This window comes from Nycticebus coucang, chromosome 2 (genome assembly GCF_027406575.1).
Source record: "Nycticebus coucang isolate mNycCou1 chromosome 2, mNycCou1.pri, whole genome shotgun sequence".
Taxonomy (NCBI): Eukaryota; Metazoa; Chordata; class Mammalia; order Primates; family Lorisidae; genus Nycticebus; species Nycticebus coucang.
The window spans coordinates 16,859,374-16,886,390 of NC_069781.1; the positions used below are offsets into that span (position 1 = coordinate 16,859,374).

Consider the following 27,017-nt stretch of genomic DNA (forward strand, 5'->3'; position numbering starts at 1 on the left):
AACTGAGGCCCAGAGTGGGAAGACAACTTGAGGCTTGTCAGTGAGGGAACTGGGCAAGATCGCAGTTTGGTCTAAACTTTAAATAAGGCATGTAATTTTCAAATTATGTGCACCTGTGGGGATGTAGAGGCCCAAGTCAAGGTGGGAAGGACAGAAGCTCAGTGCATATGTTCCTTACCATCTGCTCTACTCAACAGAGCATCTCTGCTTCTACCTGGGTTTGTGAACTTGGGCTCCATATGAGAGAATATTCAAGGGCGTGCTCCCATGCTAGTACAAAGTTTGAAAGTCCAACACATTCTATGATCTTTAAGTCATTTTTGCTTAAAAAAACAATTCATGACCTACTATTTCTTGAATTAAGCTTTCATTTATTTAGCTCTCTCTCTCACACACACATAAAAAAATTGATTTAGTGGCCAAGAAAACAAAACAGAACAGAATACAATTCTTCTGACTCACAGTGCAGTGCTCCTACCATTTTAACACCAGAGATTTCAGGCAAGGGTGGAGGGAAAGAAGATAATTCCTTTCATTCCAGTACTAAACTGTCAAAGCCTTATCATTTTTCTGTTCTGAATTTGGCATGGATTATAAATCTCTACTCCAGGAAATAGGGCAGGCCCGGAGTGGGTGGGACAAGCAGAGGCAAGGTCGGGGTTGGGGGGCAGAATGTCACTTGTACTCTACCATCTTCCACACAAAACGGCTTATGCCTCTCCATTCAGAATCCTCCAGACCATTCAGTTCATTGCAGGAGCTATAAGCTCAAAAGTCTACATGGCCAGGCAAACAACTTCAATGTCAAGGGTCTGACAGCTAAAGGAGTTAGGGCAAAATTGGAGAATGAAATCCTTTCCATGCCTCTGAGAACAGGGCGATTGTCTTATGTATGCATGAGAAGAGAGAGCCGGACATCACCTACTTCCCTGTGTTTGTTTTCTTGTTCCTCAAGCATGGCCTCATGCTCAGACCACCAGACCTGAGACTTTGACCAGATGGACTGTTTCTCTTTCCAAACTTAATTTTTAGGGGGAAAAAAATTCTACTGGGTAGAGATGAGTGGCCTCCCAAAGGTTTTATTTCCTTTCTGAGTCAGGTTCAGCCTCACTGGGTTCAGCTTTCAATTTCTGTCGCCTCGCTGGTCCCTCACTGAGCGTTCTGAGGTGTTGTCCTTCTATTTCAAGAGCCCCCAAAATTAAGCTGAGTGACTACAGATAAGTTTTTGGTACTTTCCAAAATTAAACTATTTCCTTTGGTAAATTTCCAGCAAATGAGCTCATTAATCTGAAAACAGGATGTGGCACATGAAGAGAGTGAGGTCAGATTGCCTGCTCTTTTCACTCACACAGGCATAGAGCAGAGAGGAAGGGGTGTTGGGGAGAGAGGGGAGACCAGAAAATGGCTTTTAGAGACCCTAAATCCTTGAGAAACTTCACTTCATGAATTGGACTGAGATGTAATGAATTTTTAAATTAGACACGTAAGAAACTCTTTGAATCCTTTTCTCTTAGAATTAAAAGGCCTCATAGGGGCCACTTCTGGTCAACCACCCACAGATTGCAGAAATTCCCTCTTAGAGGGTCCTGAGACTCCCTGCTTACCTCCCTGACCAAGCAAGCAGACTCCATGGTCCTCCTTTCACCAGCAGGACAACTCTGTCCTGCAGCATCAGCCTGTCCACCAGAAGCTGGAGGACAGCCGCTCCGCCTCCAACAGGTAAGAGACATATAAAGCCCAGGTTAAAAAGCAACACAAACAAAAGAAGTAAAAGATAGTTCTCTGGTCTTAGAATCTCGTTGGGAGTCAAGACATAAAGAGGAACACATAATATGTATATACATAAAGAGGATTTAATGGGTGCCTTTGAGTAGTTAAAATAAAAACAAGACAGCCAGCCTCACTCCTCCTACAAGTGTAAAAGGCCTGGGCCGGCACAGTGTAATCCCAGCACTCTGGGAAGCAGAGGCAGGTGGATTGCTTGAACTCAGGAGATTGAGACCAACATGAGCAAGAGCAAGACTCTTGTGGCTACTAAAAACAAAAACAAAAAACTAGCCAGGCATTGTGATGGGCACCTGTAGTTCTGGCTACTTGGGAGGCTGAGGCAAGAGGATGGCTTGAGCCCAGGAATTTGAGGTTGCGGTTAGCTATCACTACAGGCGTTCTACCCAAGGGGACAGAGTGAGATTGTCTCAGAAAAAAAAGAAAAAAGCATAGAAGTCGTGATGGAGAAGGATCTTTTATCAAATTGGCAGCTTGCAAAATTAAAGGTTGTTTGTAGCTTTTAAACAAAAATGCTACCCCAAAATGGATTCATAGGGAGTGTGTATGTGTGTGTTTAGACCAAAACAGAAACGGTGTTCTGTAAGAGCACAGTACCTGGAACCGCTTAGTACTATCTCTTTACTGACAGGATGGCGCTAAAGTGTGGACACGCCAGGCCCTATGCCGGGCCCTCTGCAGAGATCAAGGAGGCTAAGACTCAGATTTTACCAATTTTAACCTCATCCTCTATCTGGCTTTCGGGTTTCGGGAAGGCAGGGGAGCAGGGTTTGCGCTTCTCGGCTCAGAGAGCATTTACTGAGCACCGGGCACGTGCAGACGGTGCACGAGGTGCGGGGCGCAGGACTGACACAGGTGTTAGGTTACTAGAGGGGGTCCACGGCCTGCGAAGCCGGAGACCGGGCTCACAGCCTCAGTTTCCCCCTGAGAGGCGCGCTCCCGTGGATCGGGCCCCGGCCCTGCATTCCCCGCTTCCGCCGCGGGCTGCACCTCAGCGCCCCACCGGAAGCTGCCGGCCCAGCAGCGGAGGCGACCGAGGCGGCGCGGAGGTTGGTCGCCCTGCCCCCCGCGCAGCCTCGCTCTCCCGCCGGGCCCGGACGCCCCGGCTCCCGCGCTCTCAGCCCGGGCTCCCCTAGTGCCGGCCCTGGCACCGCCGGCACTTCCTCCGGGTGCTCCTCCCGAGCAGGGGCAGCCGCTCCGCCCTGCTCCCAGCGTTGCGCTCGCCACCGGAAAGGTGGCGGTGGGGAGATGACAGTCACCCGTGCTCGGTGGCCTGGGGGAGGGGCACAGACAGGCAATGTAGCACCGTGGAGCCGGGCGGGCACCAGGGATTGCAAAGCCAGGCGCCAGGCCCGTCGTGGGGGCAGCCCACGGAGGCTTCAGGGCAAGTGGGGACGGACGGACTAGTGGGAGGCTGGGGAAATGGGGGCAGGCGGCGCAGAGAGACCCCGCTCGTGTGGGCCCTCGTGGGTGAAGCACGGAGATGGGGCCGAGGCAGGTTCAGAGTGGAAGAGAAGAGGGTCAGGGAGATCAGAGATGCTGGGTGAGGGCTTCCCCCCTGCCCTGGGTGGGGGAAGCCGGGAAAGCGAGGGATTCCGGAAGGAAGGGCAGAGAGCTGGGTCAAGTGCTGGCCAGGGGCCGGCTGGATAGAGACCGGGGCAGGCCCAGGGCGGTTAGCAACCTCTACATTTATCAGCCTGGGGAGATGGTTCCCTGGAGATTCAAGTGCTTGTGTAGGCGATCCTTTCTAGAAATTCCACTGCTAAGTGAGGTGACAAGGAATTTGAGACGAGGGCTTTTTAAAGCATGTATGTTAGAGCTCAGGCTGTGGGGTCAGGAGTCCCCACTTAATAGCTGTAAACCTTAAATACTTTGCCTCATTTCTCTCATCTGTAAAATGGAGATGATGATGGTAGTATCATGGGATTCCTGTGAAAATTAGATGAGATGATGTCTGTAAAATTAACACAGCACTAAAAATAGTGCCAATTATTTTCCTCTTTTATTATTAGAGCTACTTGGGCATATTTTGATGCTGATGGGAAGGGGCAGGTAGAGAGGAAGACAGGAGAGAGAAAAGAGACAGGGGCAAAAGGGACCAGAGGATCAGGGATAAGCCTTGGGTTCCTCTTCTATCCCAAATCAGGAGGAGGAGGAAACAGGTGGGGATGCAGGAAAGTTTACAGGTTTGGGGTGTACAGTTTAAGGGAGTGACCTTCTGATGGTGTTGAAGTAGGCCTGGAGGTTTGCTGTAGGGGTGGGGTTCCCTGTTTACAGTGCTGCAGCGGAGTGCTGTGCCTCTAAGTTGGCAGCCTGGTGGAGTGCCAGGGAAGGTGGGCAGCTGAATTTATCTAGGGTCAGAGGACAATGTCTGACTTTCCTTGTCCAAGTAAAGTTGATAGATGTGAAAACACTGTATAAGCATAATTTACCACTTTAATCCTTTGCCCTGATTTTGAGGAGTTGGAAGGGCTGTGCCATCATCTGAGTAAAATGTGAAAGCCTTTGGAGCACTTCACCTGGGCAATACAACGTGCCACACCTTCACCTACAATCTCATTAGGTCATCACAACAGTTGGGTGAAGTAGGTGGTATTATCCGATTTTACAAAGCAGAAACTGAAAGGACCATGCAGAAGGGAAGATCCCATGTCCAGGACCCACAGCTAGTAAATGGTGGACCCAGGGTCTTAACTCAGATCTGTCTGCCCTCAAAACCCATGATTTGAAACTCTGAAAGTTTGCAAAGCCCCAGTTAAGAGATAAGCTGGATAAGCCCCAGGATAAGCTGGCTGCTGTGATCTCCATCCCATCTTGGGCTCTACCCGCTCCCCTGGGTCTCTCTCATGTGGAAGAACACAGAGCTTGGAACCATACAGCCCTGGTACGAATCTCTCTCCTGGTATGAACTCCCACTAGGGGCTGTGTGACTTCCAGCCAGGCTTCTTACTTCTCTGACTCTACATATGGCTGCAGAATTCCCGAAAGGTGATCATGAGGCTTTGGACGGAAAATGTCACCCAGTACACAGCAGACATGCCAAGAGCCATTGTTCCTGCAGTTCACTTTTCCTGCAAAAGTGGATCTGTGTCACCCTTTGCTGCTGAGACCAGCTGCCACGGTCTTTCTTGCATTTGTTTAGTGCTTTGTTCTCCTCAGGGCAGGGAAGTGGTATAGCGCCTGACCCGAACATGTAGCCATCTATGACTTCCTGAGTGGAGTGTTGGGGGAGGGCCCTGAGGAGTCTGTGGTCCTGAGGCCTCGGACTTCAAAAGGAGGGGAGGGCCCTGTGTCATCACCATGACTGATGCGAATGCCACCAGGAGTCAGGTCATCGCAGGCCTTCCTGCTGCCTCTGGTTGCCTCGGCCATAGGGTCCCACAATCTTACACCTGTTACAACTCCTTTTTCTACAGATGGGGTAATTGGGATCCACTGTGAGGAAGTGACTTTCACCTGAGGTCACTCTGCACAAGGCCTAGAACTTGAATTTTCAGACTTGCCTTCAGGACCCTGGGGATTTCTGCCAGGAAGGTGAGCACCCCACTGAGAGCTCTAGGCTGCAAGGAGGCCTGGAGCACATAGGCGTGGCCAGCACATCCTCCCTGATGTGCTCAGGGAGGAGGTGAAGAAACCAGTGGCCTCCCATTCTCAGACAGGGGAACTCTAGCTGTGGTTCCTGAATGTCTCTGACACAGTTCTTTTACTCTGACTGGCTTTCTTGCTTCTTCTCACTTTAAAAAAGTGACTGGACACTCCTAAAGCCTTCAGTCACCATCCAGGGGATTTCTGTCACCACAAGGGTAATTCCTACCGCATCCCTTCTGTGACTCAGCTGTGACGTTGAGAAGCCAGAGAGAAGAAGATAAATTCATCAGAGAGTCCTGATCAGGCCCAAGCCAGAACTCACCTCTCCTCTTGTCACAGGCTCCACGGGGTTGGTCCCCTGCCCTGGAAGAGCTCAGAAGGTCCCCTCTGGCCCGCCTGGGACCCCAAGATGGCCTCCAGCTCAGCCAGCAGCCCCCGCCCAGCCCCTGATGAGAATGAGTTTCCCTTTGGGTGTCCCCCCACCGTCTGCCAGGACCCAACAGAGCCCAGGGCTCTCTGCTGCACAGCTTGTCTCTCTGAGAACCTGAGGTGAGGGGATGGGAAGACAGTGTGAGGGTGGAGAGCATGGGGAGGAGGACCTGGATGGGAGGTGAGAGCGAAAGTCAACTTTGGGAGGCAGGTGACTTCCCCTCTCTGGGCTCAGTTTCCGCACCCTTTCCTCGCACTCCCTGCTACTGCCTCCCTGTAGCCACGGAAGGATGTCAGCTCCCACAGCAGGCCAGCCACACCAAGGGACAGCCTCTAGGCCCAGCGAGGCTGTTTACTTACTGTGTGGCCTAGTGCTAACTGCTAATGTCTGAAGCCACAACTTCAGTGTCTATCAAGCTATTTTCTCCCTCCCAGAATTGTTAGGAGACCCACTTAGTAATAATCAAAAAATTTCATTTGATAACAAATAGGAACCGTTGGTAAACAACAGTTAGACAAATAAATCTCCTTCTACAATATTGCCCATCGCCTTGTACTGTTTGCTGGGAACCCTTTGAAAGGGGATGAAGGTAGATATCTATAGACAAGATATTTATTTATGTATTTACTTATATTTAAAATATTAATAACCCAGAAAGGTATAACATCAATACTATCATTAGCATCCCTCTTGAGTAATCGGAGTAATCTCAGAACAGCCTGGAGAAGTAAATATCATCATTATTCTAGTAGAGAGATGAGGTCACCTTGCCCCAGACCAGTTTCCTGGCAAATATGTCCTTATACTGCCTCTCAAGCAAGTGACCTTTTGTTTGGGGTTTTATAGCTTAAGAAAGTGGAAAAACTGAATGAGGCAAGTGAGAAGTTCAAATGTGGGAGACAAAAGGGGGATGTGAGAAGAGGGGTTAGGGGTGGTGAGAGTGGAAAGCTACCTGGGGGGTGGGGGTGGAGGAGCAAAGCTTGACTGGCTTTGCCATCAAGCTGATAGTTGGGGCTTTGGTGGTCCGTCTCCTTGCTTCCCTCCATTCTTTTACAATCTAGAAGAGGAGGGTGGAGAGGGAGCTGACCCGAGGCATACCTGGGTCACCCCACGTGCCCTCCAGGTCCTCATTTCCCTCACCTGTAAAATGCCCCGAGTCAGAAGCTTTCACTTAAGAGATCAGAATCACTTTGTAAAAACACAGGTGCCCAAGTGGCACCCCAGTCAGGATCTGACACCCACTCCTGAAATTGAAATATCAAATTCAAACTTCCCATATCCATCCAGGCTAGATGTTGCTGAGGCTTCTTCTTGTGCTCAGAGGCCAGGATCATCTGTAATTACTAAAGAATAAGAGACCAAAACCAAATAGAGGATGCTGAGAGGAGCAAATAGAGTTACGCATCCACAGTCTCTCACCTAAACCCTTGGGGTCAGATGTGTTTGAGAATTCAAACTTTTTTAAGGACAGAAAATCAGTGCACTATGTAATTCTTCTGGCAGGGGTGGGGTAGCATCCTATAATCAAGCACATTAATGTTTCTGCAATGAAACCTATAAATATTCACACTACGGGGGGCAAGCAAGGGCTATAATAGCTTCCTGTCAGTTTAGGCCGGGTTTGGCTGCCAAAGAAGCTGCCTGAAAACTTCAGAAAAACATGGGATGCTTGGTGCTTTTGGAGGTTTGGGAATGTTGACTCTGGGATGGTGAACCCATATGATCAGTGATAACAGCTGCCACACTGGGCAAGCTCTAGGCTTCTGGAGCTGTCAGGAGAGTGGGTGGTGCCAGGGCATTGCAGTGCCTCACTCAGGAATTTGTTCATGTTTTCTCAGGAACTGTGAAGATCAGATCTGTCCCAAATGCAGAGGGGATGATGTCCACTCTGTAAGCCCAGGAAAACTTCTGACTCAGGAGAAGGTACGTTGGCACAGCCAGGAAAGCGTACATGTCCATTTTCTTGTTTTCTAGGTTGAGGCCAAGTAGGCAGCTATCCACTGGGCCTCTGGCAGGCACTTCCCTCCTTGAGTTGGGACTGAATTTGTTTTATAGGCAGTGAACAGACTGATGTTCATAGTGGTGAAACATCTTGGCCAAAGCCACCTGGCTGGTCTGTGATAGCTTTAGGGTAAAAACAGTCTGGACCAGGGATCCACAAACTACAGCTCTTGGGCCAAATCTGACTCATGACCTGTTTTTGTATATCCTGTGCACCAAGAAGAATTTTTATACTTTTTAATGGTTGAAAAAAAAATCAAAAACAGAATGATTGTGACACATGAAAATTATATCAAATTCAAACTTCCCATATCCATAAATAAAGATTGTGTGCTGTCCAGGGCTACTTTCTCCAGATAGTGGTGGTGCTGAATACTTGCAACAGAGGAGGGTGAAGAGGGTGGTGGAGCAGGTCTCAGAGCCCTGACAGTGAAGAGCATTTTCCTGGGGTGTAGGGTCTTAGGCTGGAGAAGATACAAGCAAAGACAGAGACAAGCATTCCAGCCATCCTGCTAAGGCCAACATTAATACCTGGAGTATGAACCACCAGTCAGACTCCTGCCCTGTGTGCCCTGTGTCCAGAAGCCAGGCCAGGTCCTCAAAGACCAGAGCATCTGCGACCAGTTACTAATGATGGTGCTGCATTTACAGCCGCTGGTAGAGAAGCACTTCTTCATTCAGCTGAAAGTGACCAGACAGAGGGGACAACTGGAAGAAGAGAAGCACACCCACTCTATCTGTGAGCAGGCAGACGACCTGGACCACTTAATATGCAAGATGGTCAACTTTCTACAGTCTGGGGCCGAAAGTGGCCTAGAGTGCCAAGTGTATCTCCCTTGCCTGGACTCTAGGGGTGATGTTAGAAGTGGACAGAGAGCCCAACCCACCAGGCAGCCTGACCCATGATCCCCAGCTAAGTGACTTTGAACCTGCCTTTATCAGCCATGACCTGTCCAACTGTGGGGCTGATATCTCTGTCACATACCACTCAAGATTCCAGAACTACATTGCCTACCAACGAGACAAGTTCCATGGGGACAAGAACACCTTGGGCTTCATTAACCTTGGCACTAGTGAGAACAAGCTCTGCATTGATCAGATGATTGAAAGGTTGGGGCAGAGTGACATGAACCACATTGAGGACGTCCTGCTGCAGTACTCTGACTGGAGAGGGCTGCCGTTCCTGCGAGAAGAAGTGGTCCAGTTCCTGACCTGCAGGGCACCTGCCCCACTTGATCCAGAAAATGTGGTGGTGCTAAATGGCTGCTGCTCTGTCTTCTTTGCACTGGCCATGGTTCTGTGTGATCCTGGGGAAGGCTTTCTGGTCCCTACTCCCTTCTATGGTGGATTTGCCCTTAGCTCCCACCTGTATGCAAAAGTTGAGTTGATTCCCATTCACCTGGAAAGTGAGATCACTGAGACAAACACCCGTCCTTTCCAGCTCACTGTGGACAAATTGGAGCAAGCCCTGCTTGAAGCTAAAAGTAAGGGGGAAAAGGTTAGAGGCCTCGTGCTTACCAACCCTCAGAACCCTCTGGGTGACATCTACTCCCAAGACTCACTGATGGAATACCTGAAATTTGCCAAGAGGTATAACCTGCATGTGATCATAGATGAGATTTACTTGCTGTCTGTGTTTGATGAATCTATCACATTCCACAGTGTTCTGAGCATAGAAAATTTGCCTGATCCCAACAGGACCCATGTGATCTGCGACACCAGTAAGGATTTCCCATCTCCGGCTTCCGCTTTGGTGTTCTATACACTCACAACAAGGAGGTGGCCTCTGCTCGGGGCTTCTTTGGCTACCTTCACAGTATCTGTGGTATCGCCCAGCACAGACTGACTCAACTGCTCCGTGACAGAGAATGGATCCATACTGTACCTGCCCACCAATCACTCCCGGCTGCGGAATGCTCACAGGTACATCACTAACAAGCTGAAGGAGTTGGAGATCCCCTTTCTCTATCGTGGCACTGGCCTCTATGTCTGGATCAACTTGAAAAAGTACCTGGACCCATGTACATTTGAGGAAGAAGTGCTCCTCCATCGCCGCTTCCTGGACAACAAGCTGATTCTATCTTGTGGCAAAGCCTACATGTGTAAGGAGCCTGGCTGGTTCCACCTGGTCTTTGCCGAAAAGCCCCTCCAGCTAAAGCTAGCCATACTTCAGTTCTGTCAGCTGCTCCAGGATCAGAAGCGGGCTTGGATAGCGAAGCAGCTGGAGAATGAAATGAAAGAGTAGGTTGTCATCACTGCTCAGGAGCCCCTGGTGTCTGGGTCCCTGGTCCAGAAGGCCAGGTGTTGAACTGGTGCTGCAGCTGAGTAAAGGGTGGGCTCCTCCCAGAACAGTCTCATCTGACCTGTCTCATCAGCCTCATTCAGCTGAGCATCTGCCATCTTTGGATGCTTGTGTCTTTTTAGTCTTTGCTAATCAATGTGCATGCCAAATGTTTTTATTGGGGTTGGGGTAGGAAGGCAGGCACTTGGGGGGTTAAAGGAATCTTGCAGGCCCATATTTAAATGGGCTGACTTTTATATTCAGTATCTAACAAATCCCATATTCTCTTAAAGAAATACTTGCATCAGAGACATCAAAGCCTAAAATATTTGCTGTTAATATCTGGCCCTATCACAGAAAGAAAAAATTGGCCAACTCCTAATCCAGACAGTTCCTTCTGCTCTTGTTTGCCCGCAGACAGGGAGAGGCCATTATCAGCTCACCTATTGACTCTACCAACCTGTGCTTATAAGAACAAGAGACAGCTTTGGAGGTATGAGGGGCCAAAGAGACATTTTTAGGAACTGCAGTTCAGAACCCTGGCCCTCCTATGCTGGAAGGGCCCTCAGGTTATCTGTCCAACCCAGAAGTTCCCATGTGTCATCCAGACATGTCCATTCCTACCAATTCATAACAAAATGATAAAAAATAAGGAAAGTTTATATAAATAAGCTTATATAAAGCTAAATTCTTTCCATGTATAACTCAACTGTTACTCTGAGATTATATCCTTCCTATACATGTCTTTATATAAATGAAATGATGTGATAGTAGGTGGTAGTTTTTGGTAAAGCCATTGCTAGATAAAATAAAAAAGATAGCGATCTCTATGTTAATCTCTCAATTAAAAGAAACAATTTGTATTGGCCCATGAATCCAAACATGTAGGAATCACTGCTCAAAACCTGACCCTTTTGTTACACACCAGGAGACTCACTGGGGAGTCTCAGCGCTAAAGTTTGCACTGCTCAGCCACCCTCTCTGCCCTGACTGGGAGGTGCCTAGCACCTTTTAGCCAAAGCTCTTTACTTGCAATAAGCCATGGTCCAGGAACCAGGGGCCTGGTGTCCAGGGATGGTTCTGTGTAATTCACTGCATGGCTGGAGGCAACTCCCAGGCCCTGTCGCTCCATCTGTAAAATGAAGAAGTGCAAAGCCTTTCCAGAACCTACAAGTCCACACCTTCTTGTTTTCCTACCCTGGTCCTTCTCATTCAGAGAGTTTGGGGGAATTTTCTGCCCCACCCACAGCCTGTTATAAGGGTTCTCCCATCCCCTTCTCAGCAGCCCCTTGACCAGAAGGCCCCAGGGAATAATAATCAGCATCCAGTGCATTTTCCTAGAACTTTACACTCCATAGCGTGGTACACTGATCATAGAGTAACTTCTGTGCCTCCCTGCTTGGCTGTCTTAGTGCACTGGGCATGGGGCAGGAGCAGACTCCTCACACTTGTGGGCTGCTATGCCCCATGTGCAAAAGGGAGGGGTGAGCTGGGTGCTTCCTAGGGACCCTACCTGCTTGTACACTCCAGAACTATTTTTTTTTAACTTGTTTTATTCTTTCCTCTAAACAAAATTAATAGACATGTCTGGTACAAATCTTAGATAATACAGGTAAGAGATATTATATCCAGTGGCTTTAATTTTTTCCTCTTTGTTAAAGTGGGATCAGATGAAAGCTGAAGTGCTCTGATGGAAAGGGATCCTGGAGCCCTGTCCCCCTATTTGCCCCACTTCTTTCTCCTATCCCAGCCCCTGAGCGACTCTGGGGACTCCTAGGGCCCTGCAGAGCAGTTTGAAACTTGCTGCCTTGAACCAAATGACCAAATGAAAGGACTCTAATGGTAGACTCATAGGCACCCTAACTGGCTGTGGGTTGGGAGAGGGCTCTTAAATGCGGGCAGATATCAAAGAAGCATCAACCCCCTCCCTGTTGGCTGCCCCAACCACATGCAGCTGTTACTGCAGCCCTGTAAAAAGCGCGGGGAAGGATGAGTCAGTGGTGTCATCACCTGCACAAAGCCATAAAGGGGAAGGACCAGAGACGCCTCTGGCTCTTGCCCCCACTGGAAACTTTGGGGGACTTTTAACCAAAGGAAAACGTCTGATTGTAAGTCACCACTTTGCATATGTGGTGATTCCTAAGTCTGCCTGTGTGTCTGGAGCACCCTAGAAAGTGGAGGCAAGGTAGAGGCCTAGAGACTGCTGAGCTAAGCCCAACAGCCCCTATCCATACAGATTCTCGACGCCATCTGCTTATCGGCTTGTCCTGACCCTCTGACTTCATTGGATTAATATCTTCCTAAGAAGTGCCTGGAACACAGACCTAATATAAGACGCAGGCATTAAAGGATTAATGTTGACCTAGTTAGATGCGTGCTTCTTGCCTGGAATGATCTTCCTAGAGAAGTGATGATAAAATAAGGGACTCAGTGGTAGGAAAATAACCTTCAATCCTGTCTGCCAAGTCCCCAGCAAAGAGGATTGTTTCTCTCATCCTCTTCCCGCTGAGGCCCATTGGAGAAGGTCAGAGGCCAGCTGGCATCTGATGCCAGTGGCTCCTAATAATGCCCTGGCTTTTCCAGTATCAGAAAATGACAGGAGTCTAAGATGTCTCATCTAGTTCCCATTTGTACTGGAGTCCTGCCACGTGGGTCCATGTCCTTCCAATGACAGCACACTCATGACTCCATGAAGTACTTACCCCCACTTTGGAGGGCCATGGCTATTGCCACCTATTTCTCTTTATTCGTACTGATCTGAAGTCTGTCTCCCTTGAGGCCACAAAACGCAAGTCGGCCTCCTTCCCGCCGAGTCAGTCCTGCCTCTGTGGAAAGATACTAACCACATCTCACTTGAGTCTGTCCCTGGTCTCTGTGCATTTGGAGTAAATGTGCTCTCCCTCACCTGTGTCTCTCAAAGTATGAGACTTGGAAATGAATGCCCGAACTCTTACACTTCTAAACTTGACAGTTTGCGTGTGTAATCTTGCCAATCCCATGACCTCCTGTGTGGTGGCAATATCCCTAATAGGGATGTATGGAGGCTCCATGAGGAGGTGTGCCTGACCCCAAATCACACAGCGAGCAGGAGGCAAAGCCAGGCCCTAACTCTTGCCTCCCAGGCTGGTGGCCTCTTCTCTGTGCTTCCTTCAAGTGGGGGATCACCCCTAAATGTTTTATGCATGTTTAAATATCAGTCTTAAATGCTAGAAGCAACCACGTGCTGTGGAAAAACAGGAATGGGCAAAACCAGCAGAATCAGACAAGGCTTCCTGAAGGAGGTGGCAGGGGAGTTGATGGAGAGGAAACTGGCCCAGTTACAGAGGAAGGCAGGAGCACATGACCAAGATCCAGCCCCAGCTAAGGCCCAAGCAGGAGCAGCCTCTCTGGGCATGCAGTGAGCATCTCAGCTGGCCCCCCAGCCCTGCCCACCCCAGGGGACTCATGCTCCCAACACCCTCTTAACACACATCCTCAGAGGCCCCTCCCCAGTCTCTGAATGGGGGGCCCCCTGCCAGGGCCCACTGTGAACCCCACCACAAAGGGCCTGGGTAGCCAAGGTAGTGGGGAACGCCACACACCCAGAGACTTCTCAGACCCAAACAGAAAAGTGAGTGTTCCCTCAGGGCTAGGAATCTGTTTTCTGGGTTTCTGTTTCCTCCTAAGAGGAAATTCCACTGTGAATTTTATTTTTAGCAATTTGCAGCATCGAGACCACTAACACGGAGCCTCTTGTGGCACCAGATGTACACCAGGGTTGGTCCCAGACAGATCCCATTTCTTCCTCTGCAACTCGAGCCTGGTTCCCTCTCCTTCCGCTCACCCCTTCAGGTCAGGGCAGGGACTCAATGGTGGGGAGAAAGGAGCCTGGATGTGGACTTAGGCTCCTTGGCCTGACCCTGCCTTGCCCCACTGCCTCCTGCAATTCACTGACCACCCCTGAGCTTTGGCTTCTCCACCTACACAAGGGAAGCAGAACCTCATAGCCCCAACCTCCACCTCGTGTCTGTGAGGATGTGATGGGACGGGGCCTGCACAAATACCAGGAAAGCAGCAGGAATGGATCGCCCTTGCTAGGGTTGTCACTATGGCAGAGAAGACCAAGATTTGATCAGCTTCTTGGCTCACAAGGTTCGTATGATCCCAACAACGCCATTTACTTGTTTTCTCTGTCAGTATTTTTTTTTTTTTTTTTTGAGACAAAGTCTCAGTTTGTTACTCTTGGTAGAGTACCGTGGCATCACAGCACTCAAACTCTTGGGCTAAAGAGATTCTTTTGTAACCTCCCAAGTAGCTGGGACTTCAGGTGCCTGCCACAACATCCAGCTATTTTTAGAGACCGAGGTCTCACTCTTGCTCAAGCTGATCTCAAACTCCTGAGCTCAGGCAATCCTTCTGGCTCAGCCTCCCAGAGTGCTGGGATTATAGGTGTGAGCCACCATGCCTGGCCTCTCTGTCACTATTAAGGTGAAGCTGATCCAACCCTGCCTGCCTCAAAGGATTGTCACAAAGTTCTGGTGAGAAAATAAAAAATCCTTCAATCCCAGATAAGACAAGATGTTTAGGGACTTACACATTTAGGGATGCTTCTCACCTCCTTGAGGAAATCCAATAGGAAAATGGAGTTTTATAGAATTAGTTATTAAGAGTTCGAAATGTTGAGAATTAAATGAGGCACAAATATGTAACAGCCATTGGGGTTTGAGGGAGGTGACTCAAGAGCAGGGCTTTATCCATACGAATAATAATATAAAAGTAATACTACTGCTAATGGCTAGCATTGGTTGAACATTGTGTTGGGCAGAATAGTGTCCCCTCACTGTTCAGAATGTTCCTAACTGAATCCCCAGAACCTATAAATGTCACCTCCGGTGGCCCTGTTTCTTTGCTAGGGCTGCCACAACAAAGTGCATAGACCAGGCCAGGCATAGTGGCTCATGCCTGCAATCTTAGCACTCTGGGAGGCCAAGGCAGGAGGATCACTTGAGGCCAGGAATTCAAGACCATCCTGATCAAGAGCAAGACCCCATGTCTACTAAACATAATAGAAAAAACTAGCCAGGTGGGGTAGGTGCCTATGGTCCCAGCTACTTGGGAGACTGAGGTAGAAGGATCACTTGAGCCCAGGAGTTTGAGGTTGCTATGAGCTGTGATGATGCCACTGCACTTTACCCGGGATGACAAAATGAGATTCTGTCTCTAAAAAGAAAAAAAGAAAAAAATAGTACACATACTGGGTGGTATAAACAACAGAAATTTGTTTCTTCCCAGTTCTGGAGGCTAGAATTCCAAAACAAGGTACTAGAAGCTTGGTTTGTAGATGGTCCGCCTTCTCCCCATGACTTCACCTGTCCTTCATGTCCAAATTTTCCCCTCTTACAAGGACGTTAGTGACCTCGATTTTAACTTAATTAGGTCCATAAAGATCCTTTCTCCACATTCTGAGATGCTAGGAGTGAGGACTTCAACATATGAATTTGGGTTGGGGAACACTGTGTCAAAAGAGACTCTGCAGATATTAAATTAGGAAACCTGAGATGAGGAGATTATTCTGGATTATCTTCATGAGCCCAAGGTAATCCCAAGGGTGCCTGAAAGAGGGAGGCAGGAGAGTTAGATTGGAAGATGCTCTGCTGCTGGCCCTGAAGATGGAGGAAGGGTCCACAAGCCAAGGAATTCAGGCAACTGCTAGAAGCTGGAAAAATCCAGGGAACAAACTCTGCCCTAGGGCCTCCAGGAGGAATGCAGTCCTGCTGATGTTTTAATGTTGGGCTGCTGACCTCCACAACTGTAGATAATAAAGTTGTGTTGCTGTGTCTTTTAAAGCCATTAAGTCTATGGTATTTTGTTACAGCAGCAATAGCTAATAATACCAGCATGTACTGTGTTACCTCATTTAATTCTCACCAAAATGCTATAAAGAGGGGCACCACATTTTAAGGCTGAGATAAAAAAAATAGAGGGGCACCATTATTATCCCCACCGAAAACTGCAACAGAGAGAGATTGATAATCTCCCAGGGCCATGTGGCTTATATGTGAAGTAACAGAAATGGGCTCTGAACCCCAACAGGCTAACTCCAGAGCCCATACTGTGAATCCTCATACATCTGAGGGATGAATGACTTGAGGGTGGAGCTCAGGGCAGCCTGGCTGACCACTCGAGAGCTCCTCAAGTCTGCCCCCTCCTCCAGCAGCCATTCGAGGTCACAGTTCATATCTGCACATGCTTCACAGGAGGTTGACCTGGATGTGCACGTGGCATTTTAGCACCAGCCATGGGCTTTCACTGCTCACACAGCACCAGGAAGGCTCAGCTGCCCAAGAATACACCCCTCTACCTACAGGGTGATTCCTAGCTTTCTCACTTGCACTTTTTATCCCTTACGATTCTCACTTCAAGAGAGAACCTTAGAACCACAGAGGACTTGAATCATGGATGTGTGGGAAATTGTAGGGCCTAAGAGGTTACCCCAAGTCCATTTGCCCAGGAGCTGGCATCAGGCACTCCAGCTTTCCCACAAGTCAAAAGCTACCTGTTGGGAGATGCTTTGTCACTGCTGACATCCTGAAGCCAGCACAGTGCAGTTTCCCTGCTAAGGCTGCCCTCTGCCTGCCCCCCCATAAAACATCTGTTTTCTATTCTTTGTTGGGAACAAACTGTCCCTGAAACCCAGGGCAGTGGGGTGAGGAGCCCTTTTGCTGGGCTGTGCTCAGTGTCCCAAACACACTGTACTCATTAAGCCCACAGCTCTCTGCTTATTTTACTTTTAAAGAATAATAACTAGTGTGGCTTTGTATTTGCTCAGCCCAAAAGACCTCTCTCCTCCCCTCCTTTCATTCAAATCCCCCTTCACATGGTCCCAAGAGATTAGTCTTTCAAAATAAAAAAGCAAAACTCTTATAAAATGAAGGTATTATTTACATACAGTAAAATTCTCTTATGTTAAGTGTACAGTTAGATGAGTGTATATAATCATGTGACCACGTGTCAAGCAATTCTGCTGCGGATATGGTGTCCTTGGTGCCTGGCCGGTCAGTCCCTCTCACCCACAGGCCCAGGTGGCCACGGATCTACTTTCCATCACTACAGTTTTGCCTTTTCTAGACTCTCCAAAGAATGGACTCGAGCAGTGTGTAACCTTTTGTGTTTGACCTGTTTTATTTAGAGTAATGATTTTGAGGTTCATTCACGTTGTTTATATCAGCATTTAATTCCATTTGATGGCCAAGTAGTGTCCTATAGTACGGATTCACCACAGTTGGTTTATCCTTTCACCAGTTGGTGACCCTGAGGTTGCTTCCAGTTTGGACTGTTATGAATAAAGCTGCCATGAACATTCACATATACATCTCTACATGGATATAGGTTTTACTTTCTCTTGAGTAAACTCCTCGGAGTAGAATATATGGATGGTATGGTAACTTTGTAAGTATGGTGTATAAGTAATTTACTTTATAAATATGGTTTAACTGCATAGGATACTTCCAAAATGTCTTTTCCATTTTGCAGTAACGCAGGAGAGTTCTCCTTACTACATCCTCACCAAGACTTGGTATTGTCACTCTTTTTAATTTTAGTCATTTTGATGGGTAGATAGTGGTATTTCATTGTAGCTGGTGGTATTTACAGATCTCTGATGACTAGTGACATTGAGCATCTTTCCATAGGCTTGTCATTCACCTATCTCCTTTTGTAAAGCATCTTCTCAGTATTTTGCATGTTTTCGATTAGGTTGTTTGTCTTATTAACAGGTTCTGAGAGTCCTTTACAGATTCAGTGCACAAACCCTTTTGTAGATATTATCATGAATCACATAATGATGTTTTGGTCAACGACGGACCCCATATACGAGGATGGCCCCAGAAGATTATAATGCCATATTTTTACAGGACCTTTTCTGTGCTTTGATATACAGATCCTTACCATTGTGCTTCGGTTGTGCACTCTTCAGGAAAGTGACATGCTGTGCAGGTTTACAGGCCAGGAGCAATAGGTTATATCACATAACAGCATTGGTGTGTAGCAGGCTACCCAGGGGTGGGAAACCTGCGGCCTTCTGATCTCAAGATTGTTCCTTTTCAAGCACCAAAGGAGGCGAGAAAAGCTTCATCTTTCTCTGCTGCATCACTTTTAATAAAATGATTTGTTCTGTAAAATTTAGATTCCGTCAAAAGGCCACACTTAAGGACCTAGAAGGCCCCAGGTACTTAGAAGGTCTGACCATCCAGGTTTGTGTAAGCAGCTGTGATGTTCACACAATGACAAATTGCCTAGTGGCACATGTCTCAGGATGTGTCCCTATCGTTGACATACGATTATATACGTTCTGGAAAAATATTTCTTCCATCTCTCATGGCCTTATTCTCTGTTCCCACCTCCCGCCGTGGGCTTATTCTTTTTTTTTTTTTTTTATTAAATCATAGCTGTGTACATCAATATGATCATGGGGCACCATACACTTGTTTCATAGAATATTTGACACATTTTCATCTCATTAGTTGACATAGCCCTCCTGGCATTTTCTTAGTTACTTTGCCAAGACATTTACATTCCACATTTGCCAAGGCTCACATGTACCCTTGTAAGATGCACCACAGGTGTGATCCTTTCAATCCCCCTCCCTCTACCCACCTCCCCCCTTTACCTCTTTCATGTTTACATGGATGGAGCTGGAACATATTCTTCTCAGTAAAGTGTCTCAAGAATGGAAGAAAAAATATCCAACGTGGGCTTATTCTTGATAAGAGAAGAAGAGTTGGTGGCTGTGCTGTTTCCTAGCTCTGCCTCCTTGGGAAAATCCCTTCCCCTCTGTAAGCCTCAGTTTCTTCATCAGTAAATTAGGGAGGGACCCTACCCTGTCTTCCCCACAGTGTTGTAGTGAGCCTGAGGAGGAATTACGACCATGAAGACATTTGGTAAACCCTTCAGACCTAAATACATCAACAGTAATGTCAAGTTGCTGTTGTTACTACAATCCTCCCATGTCCCTGCTGTTGGGCTTAGAGACATCTAGAAGGGAAAGCTGATCAGGGCAGGCACACCTCAGTCAAGGATAGACAGCCATGGAGGGATGCAGATGGGCATTGTGAGAAAGGGAGTCCCCACTGACTTCAGGAAGATGGAGGCATTTACTCAGCCGCCCCACTCAGCCAAGCCCTGAGTGTCTCCTCCGTGCCAGGCACTGCCCTCAGCACTGACAACACAGCCATGACCCTCACAGAGCCCTCAGACCAGTAGGAGCAACCAAAGAGTGAATGATGATTGTGGAATTGTGTAGAATGCATCTTGACAGGAGAAATAGCAGTGCTACCAGGATCACAGCAGAGACTCTTTCAATTAAAAGAGTCTCCCCTATTTTGAGAGGTCATGGAAGGGTGGAAAGGAGTCAGCCAGGCAGAGGGAACAGCGTGTACAAAGTCATGTGGCCCGGTCTAACTCTTTCCCTGGTAGATCCTGGTGCATTGCAGAGAGCCCTAGGGGTGGCCACAGGGATTCCCATAACATCCAGTGACATGGTTACTTTTTCCAGGTTCACCCTAAGACGAATGAAGCTGGAGTTGGGTGCCCCTTTGCAGGTGTTGGCTGCACCTTCAAGGTAAGTATCTGTGTGTGAGAAAGGAGATCTGTCCACTGCAGCTCCAGGCCTCTGATCTCCCCACTCCAGCCCCTGCATGATTTTTCCATAATATCAAGTGACTCTTCTGGATGTCCCTCATACTAATGACATTCCCAAGCAACAATTCCCATTATTAAGTCATCGTAGTACTCCAGGGAGTTCTTCTTACCATCTCACCAAAGCATTGGTGTCACATCACTAATGTGACCCCACTCCCCATTCCTCTCTCCATGGTCCTGAACCATCTTTGCACTCAAGGGCAGGGCAGGATCATTGCTCCAGAGATTGAGATGCACGTGGCTCATCTTGGCATGGCTGATGCCAGGGCCCTCCTCCCGAATCCCTGTCAGTGCACAGAAAGCCACTTCCCCTTGTCTGGGTGAATGGATGCCCAGTGCTCAGTGACCTACCCCTCCCTGCTCCTGCCTCCACCTCCGTTTTCACTGAACCCCCCACTCTCTTGGCAGGGGAGCCCACAGTCCATGCAGGAGCATGAGGTCTCCTCCCAGGCCTCCCACCTAAATCTGCTGTTGGGGTTCATGAAACAATGGAAGATCCAGCTGGGCTCTGGCCTCGGGCTCGCACCCATGGCTCTGGAGCAGAACCTGTCAGACCTGCAGCTGCAGGGGGACCTGGAGGTAGACTGCTACCGGGCACCCTGCTCGGAGAGCCAGGAGGAGCTGGCCCTGCAGCACTTCATGAGGGAGAAACTCCTGGCCGAGCTGGAGGGAAAGCTGAGCGTGTTTGAGAACATCGTTGCTGTCCTCAACAAGGAGGTAGAGGCCTCCCACCTGGCCCTGGCCGCCTCCATCCACCAGAGCCAGCTGGACCGTGAGCGCATCCTGAGCTTGGAACAGAAGGTGAGTGCGGGAAGCAGTGTTGCCTTCAAGGCTGGCTAGGAGTCCAATCCTGTCTCCAGGGCAGTGGACAAGCTTTCCTCCTAATCATGGGTCCTTCTCAGAGCAGCCACTGCCCCATCAAAACATACCTCCCCTATATCCCAGGACCTTCCAGGAAGAGTACTGAGTCGAAAGCTGTAGTGAGGATCAGACACCCCCAACAAGAGCTTCAGTTTCTTTGCTTGAACTTCTCCTGTGACAGGTCACTCCCTCGCTGGGCAGCTCATTCTGTTGCAGAACACTTTTCAGTCATAGCAAATTCTTCCTTACACTAAGCTAAAACCCGCCTCTCTGTGTCTGCATTGTTCCTGCCCCTGCCCCTCAGGCAGCCCTTCAGAGAGGGATAGTCAGGGGTTATATCCTACCTGCGATTTCCTTTTTTAGGCTCAAAGCCCCAGTGCCTTCATCCATCCATCAGAGCAGGTTGTTTTATGTTGGCCTCGTATGCTCAGACCTGAAGGATTCTTTATGTTGGAGTGTGGTCCCAGACCGACTCCAGATAATCCATGTATGTGACAATTCTTGGTCCAACAGGACTGTCCCCTCCTTTATTCCAGAGCTTATACTTTTCTGGGTTTTTAAAAAATGTTTGTGATATGTAGTATTTTATATATTTATGGTACATGTAATATTTTGATGACAGTGTAGAATGTGTAATGATCAAGTCAGGGTATTTGAGGGGTCCATCACTTTGAGTATTTGTCATTTATGTGTGTTGGGAACAATTCAAGTCCTCTCTTCCAGTTATTTTGAAATCTGCAATACACTGGTGTTAACTACAGTCAATACTCTGCTGTCAAATGTGCGATACCGCCTCGGATTTATCTAAATGGATATTTGTACCTGTTACCCTCTCTCTCCTCATCCTTCTCTCCCACCCACCCACTTCTCATATCTATCATTCCACTCTCTCTCTTTATGAAATCAACTTTTTGAGCTCCTACATAGGAGTGAGAACATATGACATTTGTCTTTTTGAGCTTGAGTTATTTCACTTACTGTAATTACCTCCAGTTCCATCCATCTTGCTGCAAATGAGAGCATCTCATTTTTTTCATGACTGAATAGTATTCCATCATGTATACATACAACCTTTTCTTTTCTTTCTTTTTGTTTTTTTAAGTATCAGTTTGTTGAAAAAACATGCCACATTTTCATTATCCGTCCATCCACCTACGGACACTTAGGCTGATTCCTTGTCTTTGCTGTTGTGAATCGTGGAACAGTAAACGTGCAGTGCTGGCATCCCTTTGATGGACTGATTTCTTTTCCTTCGGATAAATACCCAGTAGTGTGATTGCTAGATTGCATGTTAGTCTAATTTTAGTTTTTAGATAAATCTCCATACTGTTTTCCATAATTGTACTAATTGACATTCCCAGCAACATCATGTAAGAGTTCCCTTTTGGCAAGGTATACTGGCTTGTTCACGCCTGTAATCCTGGTGCTTTGGGAGGCCAAGGCAGGAGGATAGCTTGAGACCAGGAGTTTGATACCAGCCTGGGCAGTATAATGAATCCCCATGTCCACCAAAAAACAATTTTTTTTAATTATCCAGATGTGGTAGCACACACCTGTGCTCCTAGATACTTAGGAAGCTGAAGCAGAAGGATTGTTTGAGCCCAGGAGTTCGAAGTGAGCTATGATCAGGCTCCTGCCCTCCAGGTTGGGTAACAGACTAAGACCCTGTCTTTGGGAAAAAAAAAAAAAAAAAGAGTTCTCTTTTCCCCACATCCTCACCAGCACCTGTTACTTTTTGTCTTTTTAATAATAGCTATTCTAACTGGGGTAAGACGATATCTCATCATGGTTGTAATGTGCATTTTCCTGATGATTAGTGATGTTGAACATCCTTCATGTACCTGTCGGCCATTTGTATATCTTCTTTTGAGAATTATCTGTTCATGTCCTTTGCCTACTTTTTAATTGGATTATTTAGGTTTTTATTGTTAAATTATTTGAGTTCCTTTTATTTTCTTGATGTAAGTCCCTTGCCACATGAATAGTTTGCAAATATTTTCTCCCATCCAACAGGTTGTTTCTTCACTCTTGATTATTTTCTTTGCTGTGCAGACGCTTTTTAGTTTAATAGAGTCCCATTTGTCTATTTTTGGTTTAGTTGACTGTGCCTTTGAGGTCTTAGCCATAAAATCTTTGCCAAGATCAACATCCTGGAGCGTTTTCCTTATGTTTTTTGAAGTAGTTTTATAGTTTCAGGTCTTATCTTTACGTTTTTAATTCATCTTGAGTTGTTTTTTATGTCTGGTGAGAGAGAGGGGTCCATATTCATTCTTCAACATAGGGATATCCAGCTTTCCCAGCACCATTTATTAAAGAGAGTGTTCTTTCTCCAGCCCCAGCATGTGACTGGGCACCTTTGTTGAAGATCAGCCGGCTGTAAATACGTAGACTTACTTCTGGGTTCTCTATTCTGTTGCATTGGTGTTATGAGGCTATTTTTATAGCAATACTAGCTGTTTGGGTTACTATGGCCCTGTAATATATTTTGAAGTCAGGTTGTGTGATACTTCCTCAGGATCTTTTATGATCCCATATACATTTTGGGGTTGTTTTTTCTATTTCTATGAAAAATGGCATTGGTGTTTTGTTGTCATTATTGTTTTTCCTTGCTTGTTTTTGAGACAAAGTCTTGCTCTGTTGGCTGGGCTAGAGTATAGAGGCATCATTATAGCTCATAGCAACCTCAATCTCTTGGGCTCAAGCAATCCTCCTGCCTCAGCCTCCGGAGTAGCTGGGACTGCAGGCATGCACCACCATGCCTGGCTGATTTTTCTATTTTTTGTAGAAATGGGGTCTTGCTATATTGTCCAGGCTAATCTTGAACTCTCAGCCTCAGGCAATCCTCCTGCCTCAGCCTCCCAAAGCACTGGTATTATAGGCATGAGCCACCATGCCTGGCTAACATTGGTATTTGATAGGGATTGCCTTGAATCTGCATATTGTTTGGGGCACTGTGGTCACTTTAATGATATTAAGTCTTCCAATTCATGAGCACAGGATGTCTTTCCATTTGTTTGTGTCCTTTCTTTATTTTTATTTATTTATTTTTTACAGACGTAAACTTTCTTTCGAGTGAAAAAATATGTGGCAATTTGTATTTCAACACCAGGTATAAGACACAGAAACCCCATCTTATTTGGCACAGATGCACTCAACATGCTACATTAAATATAATTTCCATTTTATTTTTTCCCAAAGGATAGCTAGTCTTCAGTCCTCAAGAACTCAACTCCTTACGTGGGCTTTGGTAGAGGTCATGGGGCAGCTGCTGCAGGTCTAAATCTGGGTGGAGGTGTTCGGTCCTGGCGGCTTCCCGAGAACGGTTCCTGACTACCTTGCTGTGAATGGTACAACTCACACAGTCATGTAGCTTCACATAGAGCTTGGGAAGCACATGGGTGTCGAAGACACTCGCTTCAGAAATGTCCCTCACAGCTGCGGCCTCCACTATGTTCCAAATGACGAACTTCTTTATAGCTTTGTCTTTGGGACACAGTTCGTGCAGCAAATAGGTTGCACACGGCCACGGCCCTTTTTGGTACGACTGTTGTTCCTTCTTTTCTTTGTCATCTTCGAAGAGAGGACACGAAAACTCTTCAATTACTTTCATCGGTGTTCTATTGTTTTCCTTGTAGAGGTCTTTCACCTCCTTGGTTAAATTTATTCCTAGGATTTTATTGGGCTTGGAGATAGGTTTGTTTGGTTGGATTTTTTTGTAGTTGTTATACGTGAGATTGCCTCCTCGATTTCTTTTTCAGCTATCTCATTATTGTATAGAAATGCTGTTGATGTTTGTATATGGATTTTGTATCCTGCGTCTTTGCTAAATTTGTTCATCAACTCGGAGAGATTTTTGGTGGAGTCTTTTGGTTTTTGTAAATATACGACCGTGTTGTCTGCACAGAGAGATAATCTGACTTCCTCTTCTCCATTTTGGATGCCTTTTATTTCTTTCTCTTGACTGACTGCAGAATGCACACTTTCCCTTATGTAGCCAGTCTCCACCCTCAGTTGCTTTGTTTGCAGCAACATTACATCAGTGTCTGTACTGAGTCAGGCCTGAGTTTTAGTTACAGGTCCACTGTTAACCTGCTTTGTAGGTCTGAGCAAGTCACTTTCCCTGTCAGGGCCCCAGCTTTCTCCTCAGTAGAATTAATGATTTCTCTGAAGACACTCACTTCTGTTCCTGCCTTTTCTACCTTAACACACCCGAGAGTAAATTTGTATTCTTTCAAATTTCACTGGGGAAAACTGGGTTTACGTGTCTGAATAAAAGGCTTTATTTATGTAACTCTTGCCACAACTGCATCTTCATTTCACCAGCAAACGTCCTGGCTATACTTTTACGTACCAGGGATTATGCGAGGTGTGGACACAAAGATAAAATGAGGTTGGACCCAGCCATTGGAGGTACATCTGGTAGGAAAGGTAGAAAAATATATCTCATAAGATACTGCGTGGGGGGGCGGTGCCTGTGGCTCGGTGGGTAGGGCGCCACCCCGATATACTGAGGATGGCGGGTTCGAACCCTGGCCAAACTGCAACAAAAAATAGCCAGGCATTGTGGCAGATGCCTATAGTCCCAGCTACTTGGGAGGCTGACGCAAGAGAATTGCTTAAGTCCAGGAGTTGGAGGGTGCTGTGAGCTGTGACGCCACAGCACTCTACTGAGGATGATAAAGTGAGTGACAGCTGAGCTAGGGCAGTGGTTGAAGTCTTCCTAAAGCAGTGGTTCTCAACATTCCTAATGCCACAGCCCTTTAATACAGTTCTCAACCTTCCTAATGTCGTGACCCACAGGTTGAGAACCACTGTCCTAAAGGAAGGGCCACATGAGCTGGATTCCTAATGGATGAATAGGAAAGCAGAGAAGGAAGGAAGAGGACTTTCGGGAGGAGGCAGCTCCTGCGAATGCAGACATGCCTGCCTGAGTGAGGTGTAGTCAAGGAAAGCATATCTGGGCAGATCCATCTCCACATCCCGCTATCCCTACCTCATCCTCAACTGGGTTCTGGTATCTCTGGCTGAACGGGCTTCCCAACAGGTAATGGAGTTGCAGCAGACGCTGGCCGAGAAAGACCAGGCCCTAGGCAAGCTGGAGCAGAGCCTGAGCCTCATGGAGGAGGCATCCTTTGATGGCACCTTCCTGTGGAAGATCACCAATGTCACCAGGCGGTGCCACGAGTCAGCCTGCGGCAGGACCGTCAGCCTCTTCTCCCCAGGTAATACCTCTTGGGAGCACAGAGACCAGCTGGGAGAGGCAGGCCCTGTCCAGGAAACAGTAATGAGAAGAGCCAACTCTGACAACCTGGCTGTGTCTCATTAGGCCAGTGTCCATTCAGACTACCTATTACAGCCAAGGGCTGCGCTGGGACCATGGGGGTGGCAGGTGAACTCTGTTTTGATCTATAGCTCTTAGCCACCTACAGCAGGGGCCTGGGCAGCCCATTTTCTTCCCTGAATATCAGTCATATCCTACAAATAGGAATGGAAATTATTGTCCGCTTCATGTGGACACTGGATGTGGAAGACGTGTGGTGAGCCAGAGCTTGTGAAGATGTAGATGCATGTGACGATGAGCTCCCTGCTCTGAAATAAGACAAGCAGAGAACTCAGTAAGACACATGTGCCTTTGTGTGCAATGGTGGGGAGCACACGGATAAGTGTTGTGTAAATTGGGACAGTTCTGACTCATTTCTGGAGCCCCTGGGCTTAGTACAATGTCTTGCATAAAGAAGTTACTTGGCAAATGTTTCTCTTAACTAACTTACATCTGTTAATAAAACAGTGCATGTATTTGTGTATAAAATGAGGCAGTGGAGTTTGCCCTTCACCCAAGCAGGATTGGGGCCCCTTTCCTACAGGAGCAGCCCTCATCCCATTCTGTTGGGGCAGCCCTCTTCATGGACGGCCATGCACCCTACACAGAGACTTTTTTTCTCAGTTCTTTCCAAAGAGGGAAAAAGCGAGCAATGCCTTGGGCTTCTTGTTCTACCAAAACATAACAGGCAGAGATGAGTCAGACTGGCAGCCTAGTCCTCCTCCACCCCCTTCCTGCCTGCCCCCACCCCCAATCCCACCCAACCTCTCCCAGAAGTGCCCTCTGCTGGAGGGTGACAGCTTCCAGAACCCACATGTGGATGGGGTGACCCTTTCAGTCGTCCAGGGAGAAAACCCATGGGTCTCTGTGCTTCACCACCAGGAATGACTCGTACCTCAGGGGCCTTTGCTGAGGGTGACTGGCAGAACCGTGAATCACCCCACACACACCCAGCCTGCAGGAAAGCCCAACCAGTCAGCCTAGGGCAGCAAAAAGAAACCAGTGTTGAAAGACAGGAAGCCTGACCCCTAATCCTGTCTCTGCCCCTAACATACTGTGACATGGTGACCAGC

General features: G+C 47.5%; 1 protein-coding gene and 1 pseudogene across 5 annotated transcripts in view; both read left to right on the forward strand.

The window, feature by feature from the left end:
* Positions 1 to 1,376: 1,376 nt before the first annotated feature.
* The window catches only part of TRAF1 (TNF receptor associated factor 1), a 29,657-nt gene continuing 4,016 nt past the window's right edge, over positions 1,377 to 27,017 (forward strand). Inside the window, exons 1-7 of one of the 5 annotated variants that reach the window (XM_053564134.1) lie at positions 1,377 to 1,719; positions 5,202 to 5,319; positions 5,713 to 5,922; positions 7,642 to 7,726; positions 19,618 to 19,683; positions 20,172 to 20,564; positions 25,669 to 25,846. In XM_053564134.1, coding sequence (XP_053420109.1) covers positions 5,783 to 5,922; positions 7,642 to 7,726; positions 19,618 to 19,683; positions 20,172 to 20,564; positions 25,669 to 25,846 — 862 coding nt within the window. In that variant the 5' untranslated portion in view covers positions 1,377 to 1,719; positions 5,202 to 5,319; positions 5,713 to 5,782. Of the gene's footprint in view, positions 1,720 to 2,797; positions 2,835 to 2,856; positions 5,320 to 5,712; positions 5,923 to 7,641; positions 7,727 to 19,617; positions 19,684 to 20,171; positions 20,565 to 25,668; positions 25,847 to 27,017 lie in introns of those variants that run through there. The other 4 variants (XM_053564142.1, XM_053564150.1, XM_053564156.1 and 1 more) reach the window with 4 other exon arrangements.
* LOC128566975 (probable inactive 1-aminocyclopropane-1-carboxylate synthase-like protein 2) lies at positions 7,765 to 11,807 on the forward strand (annotated as a pseudogene).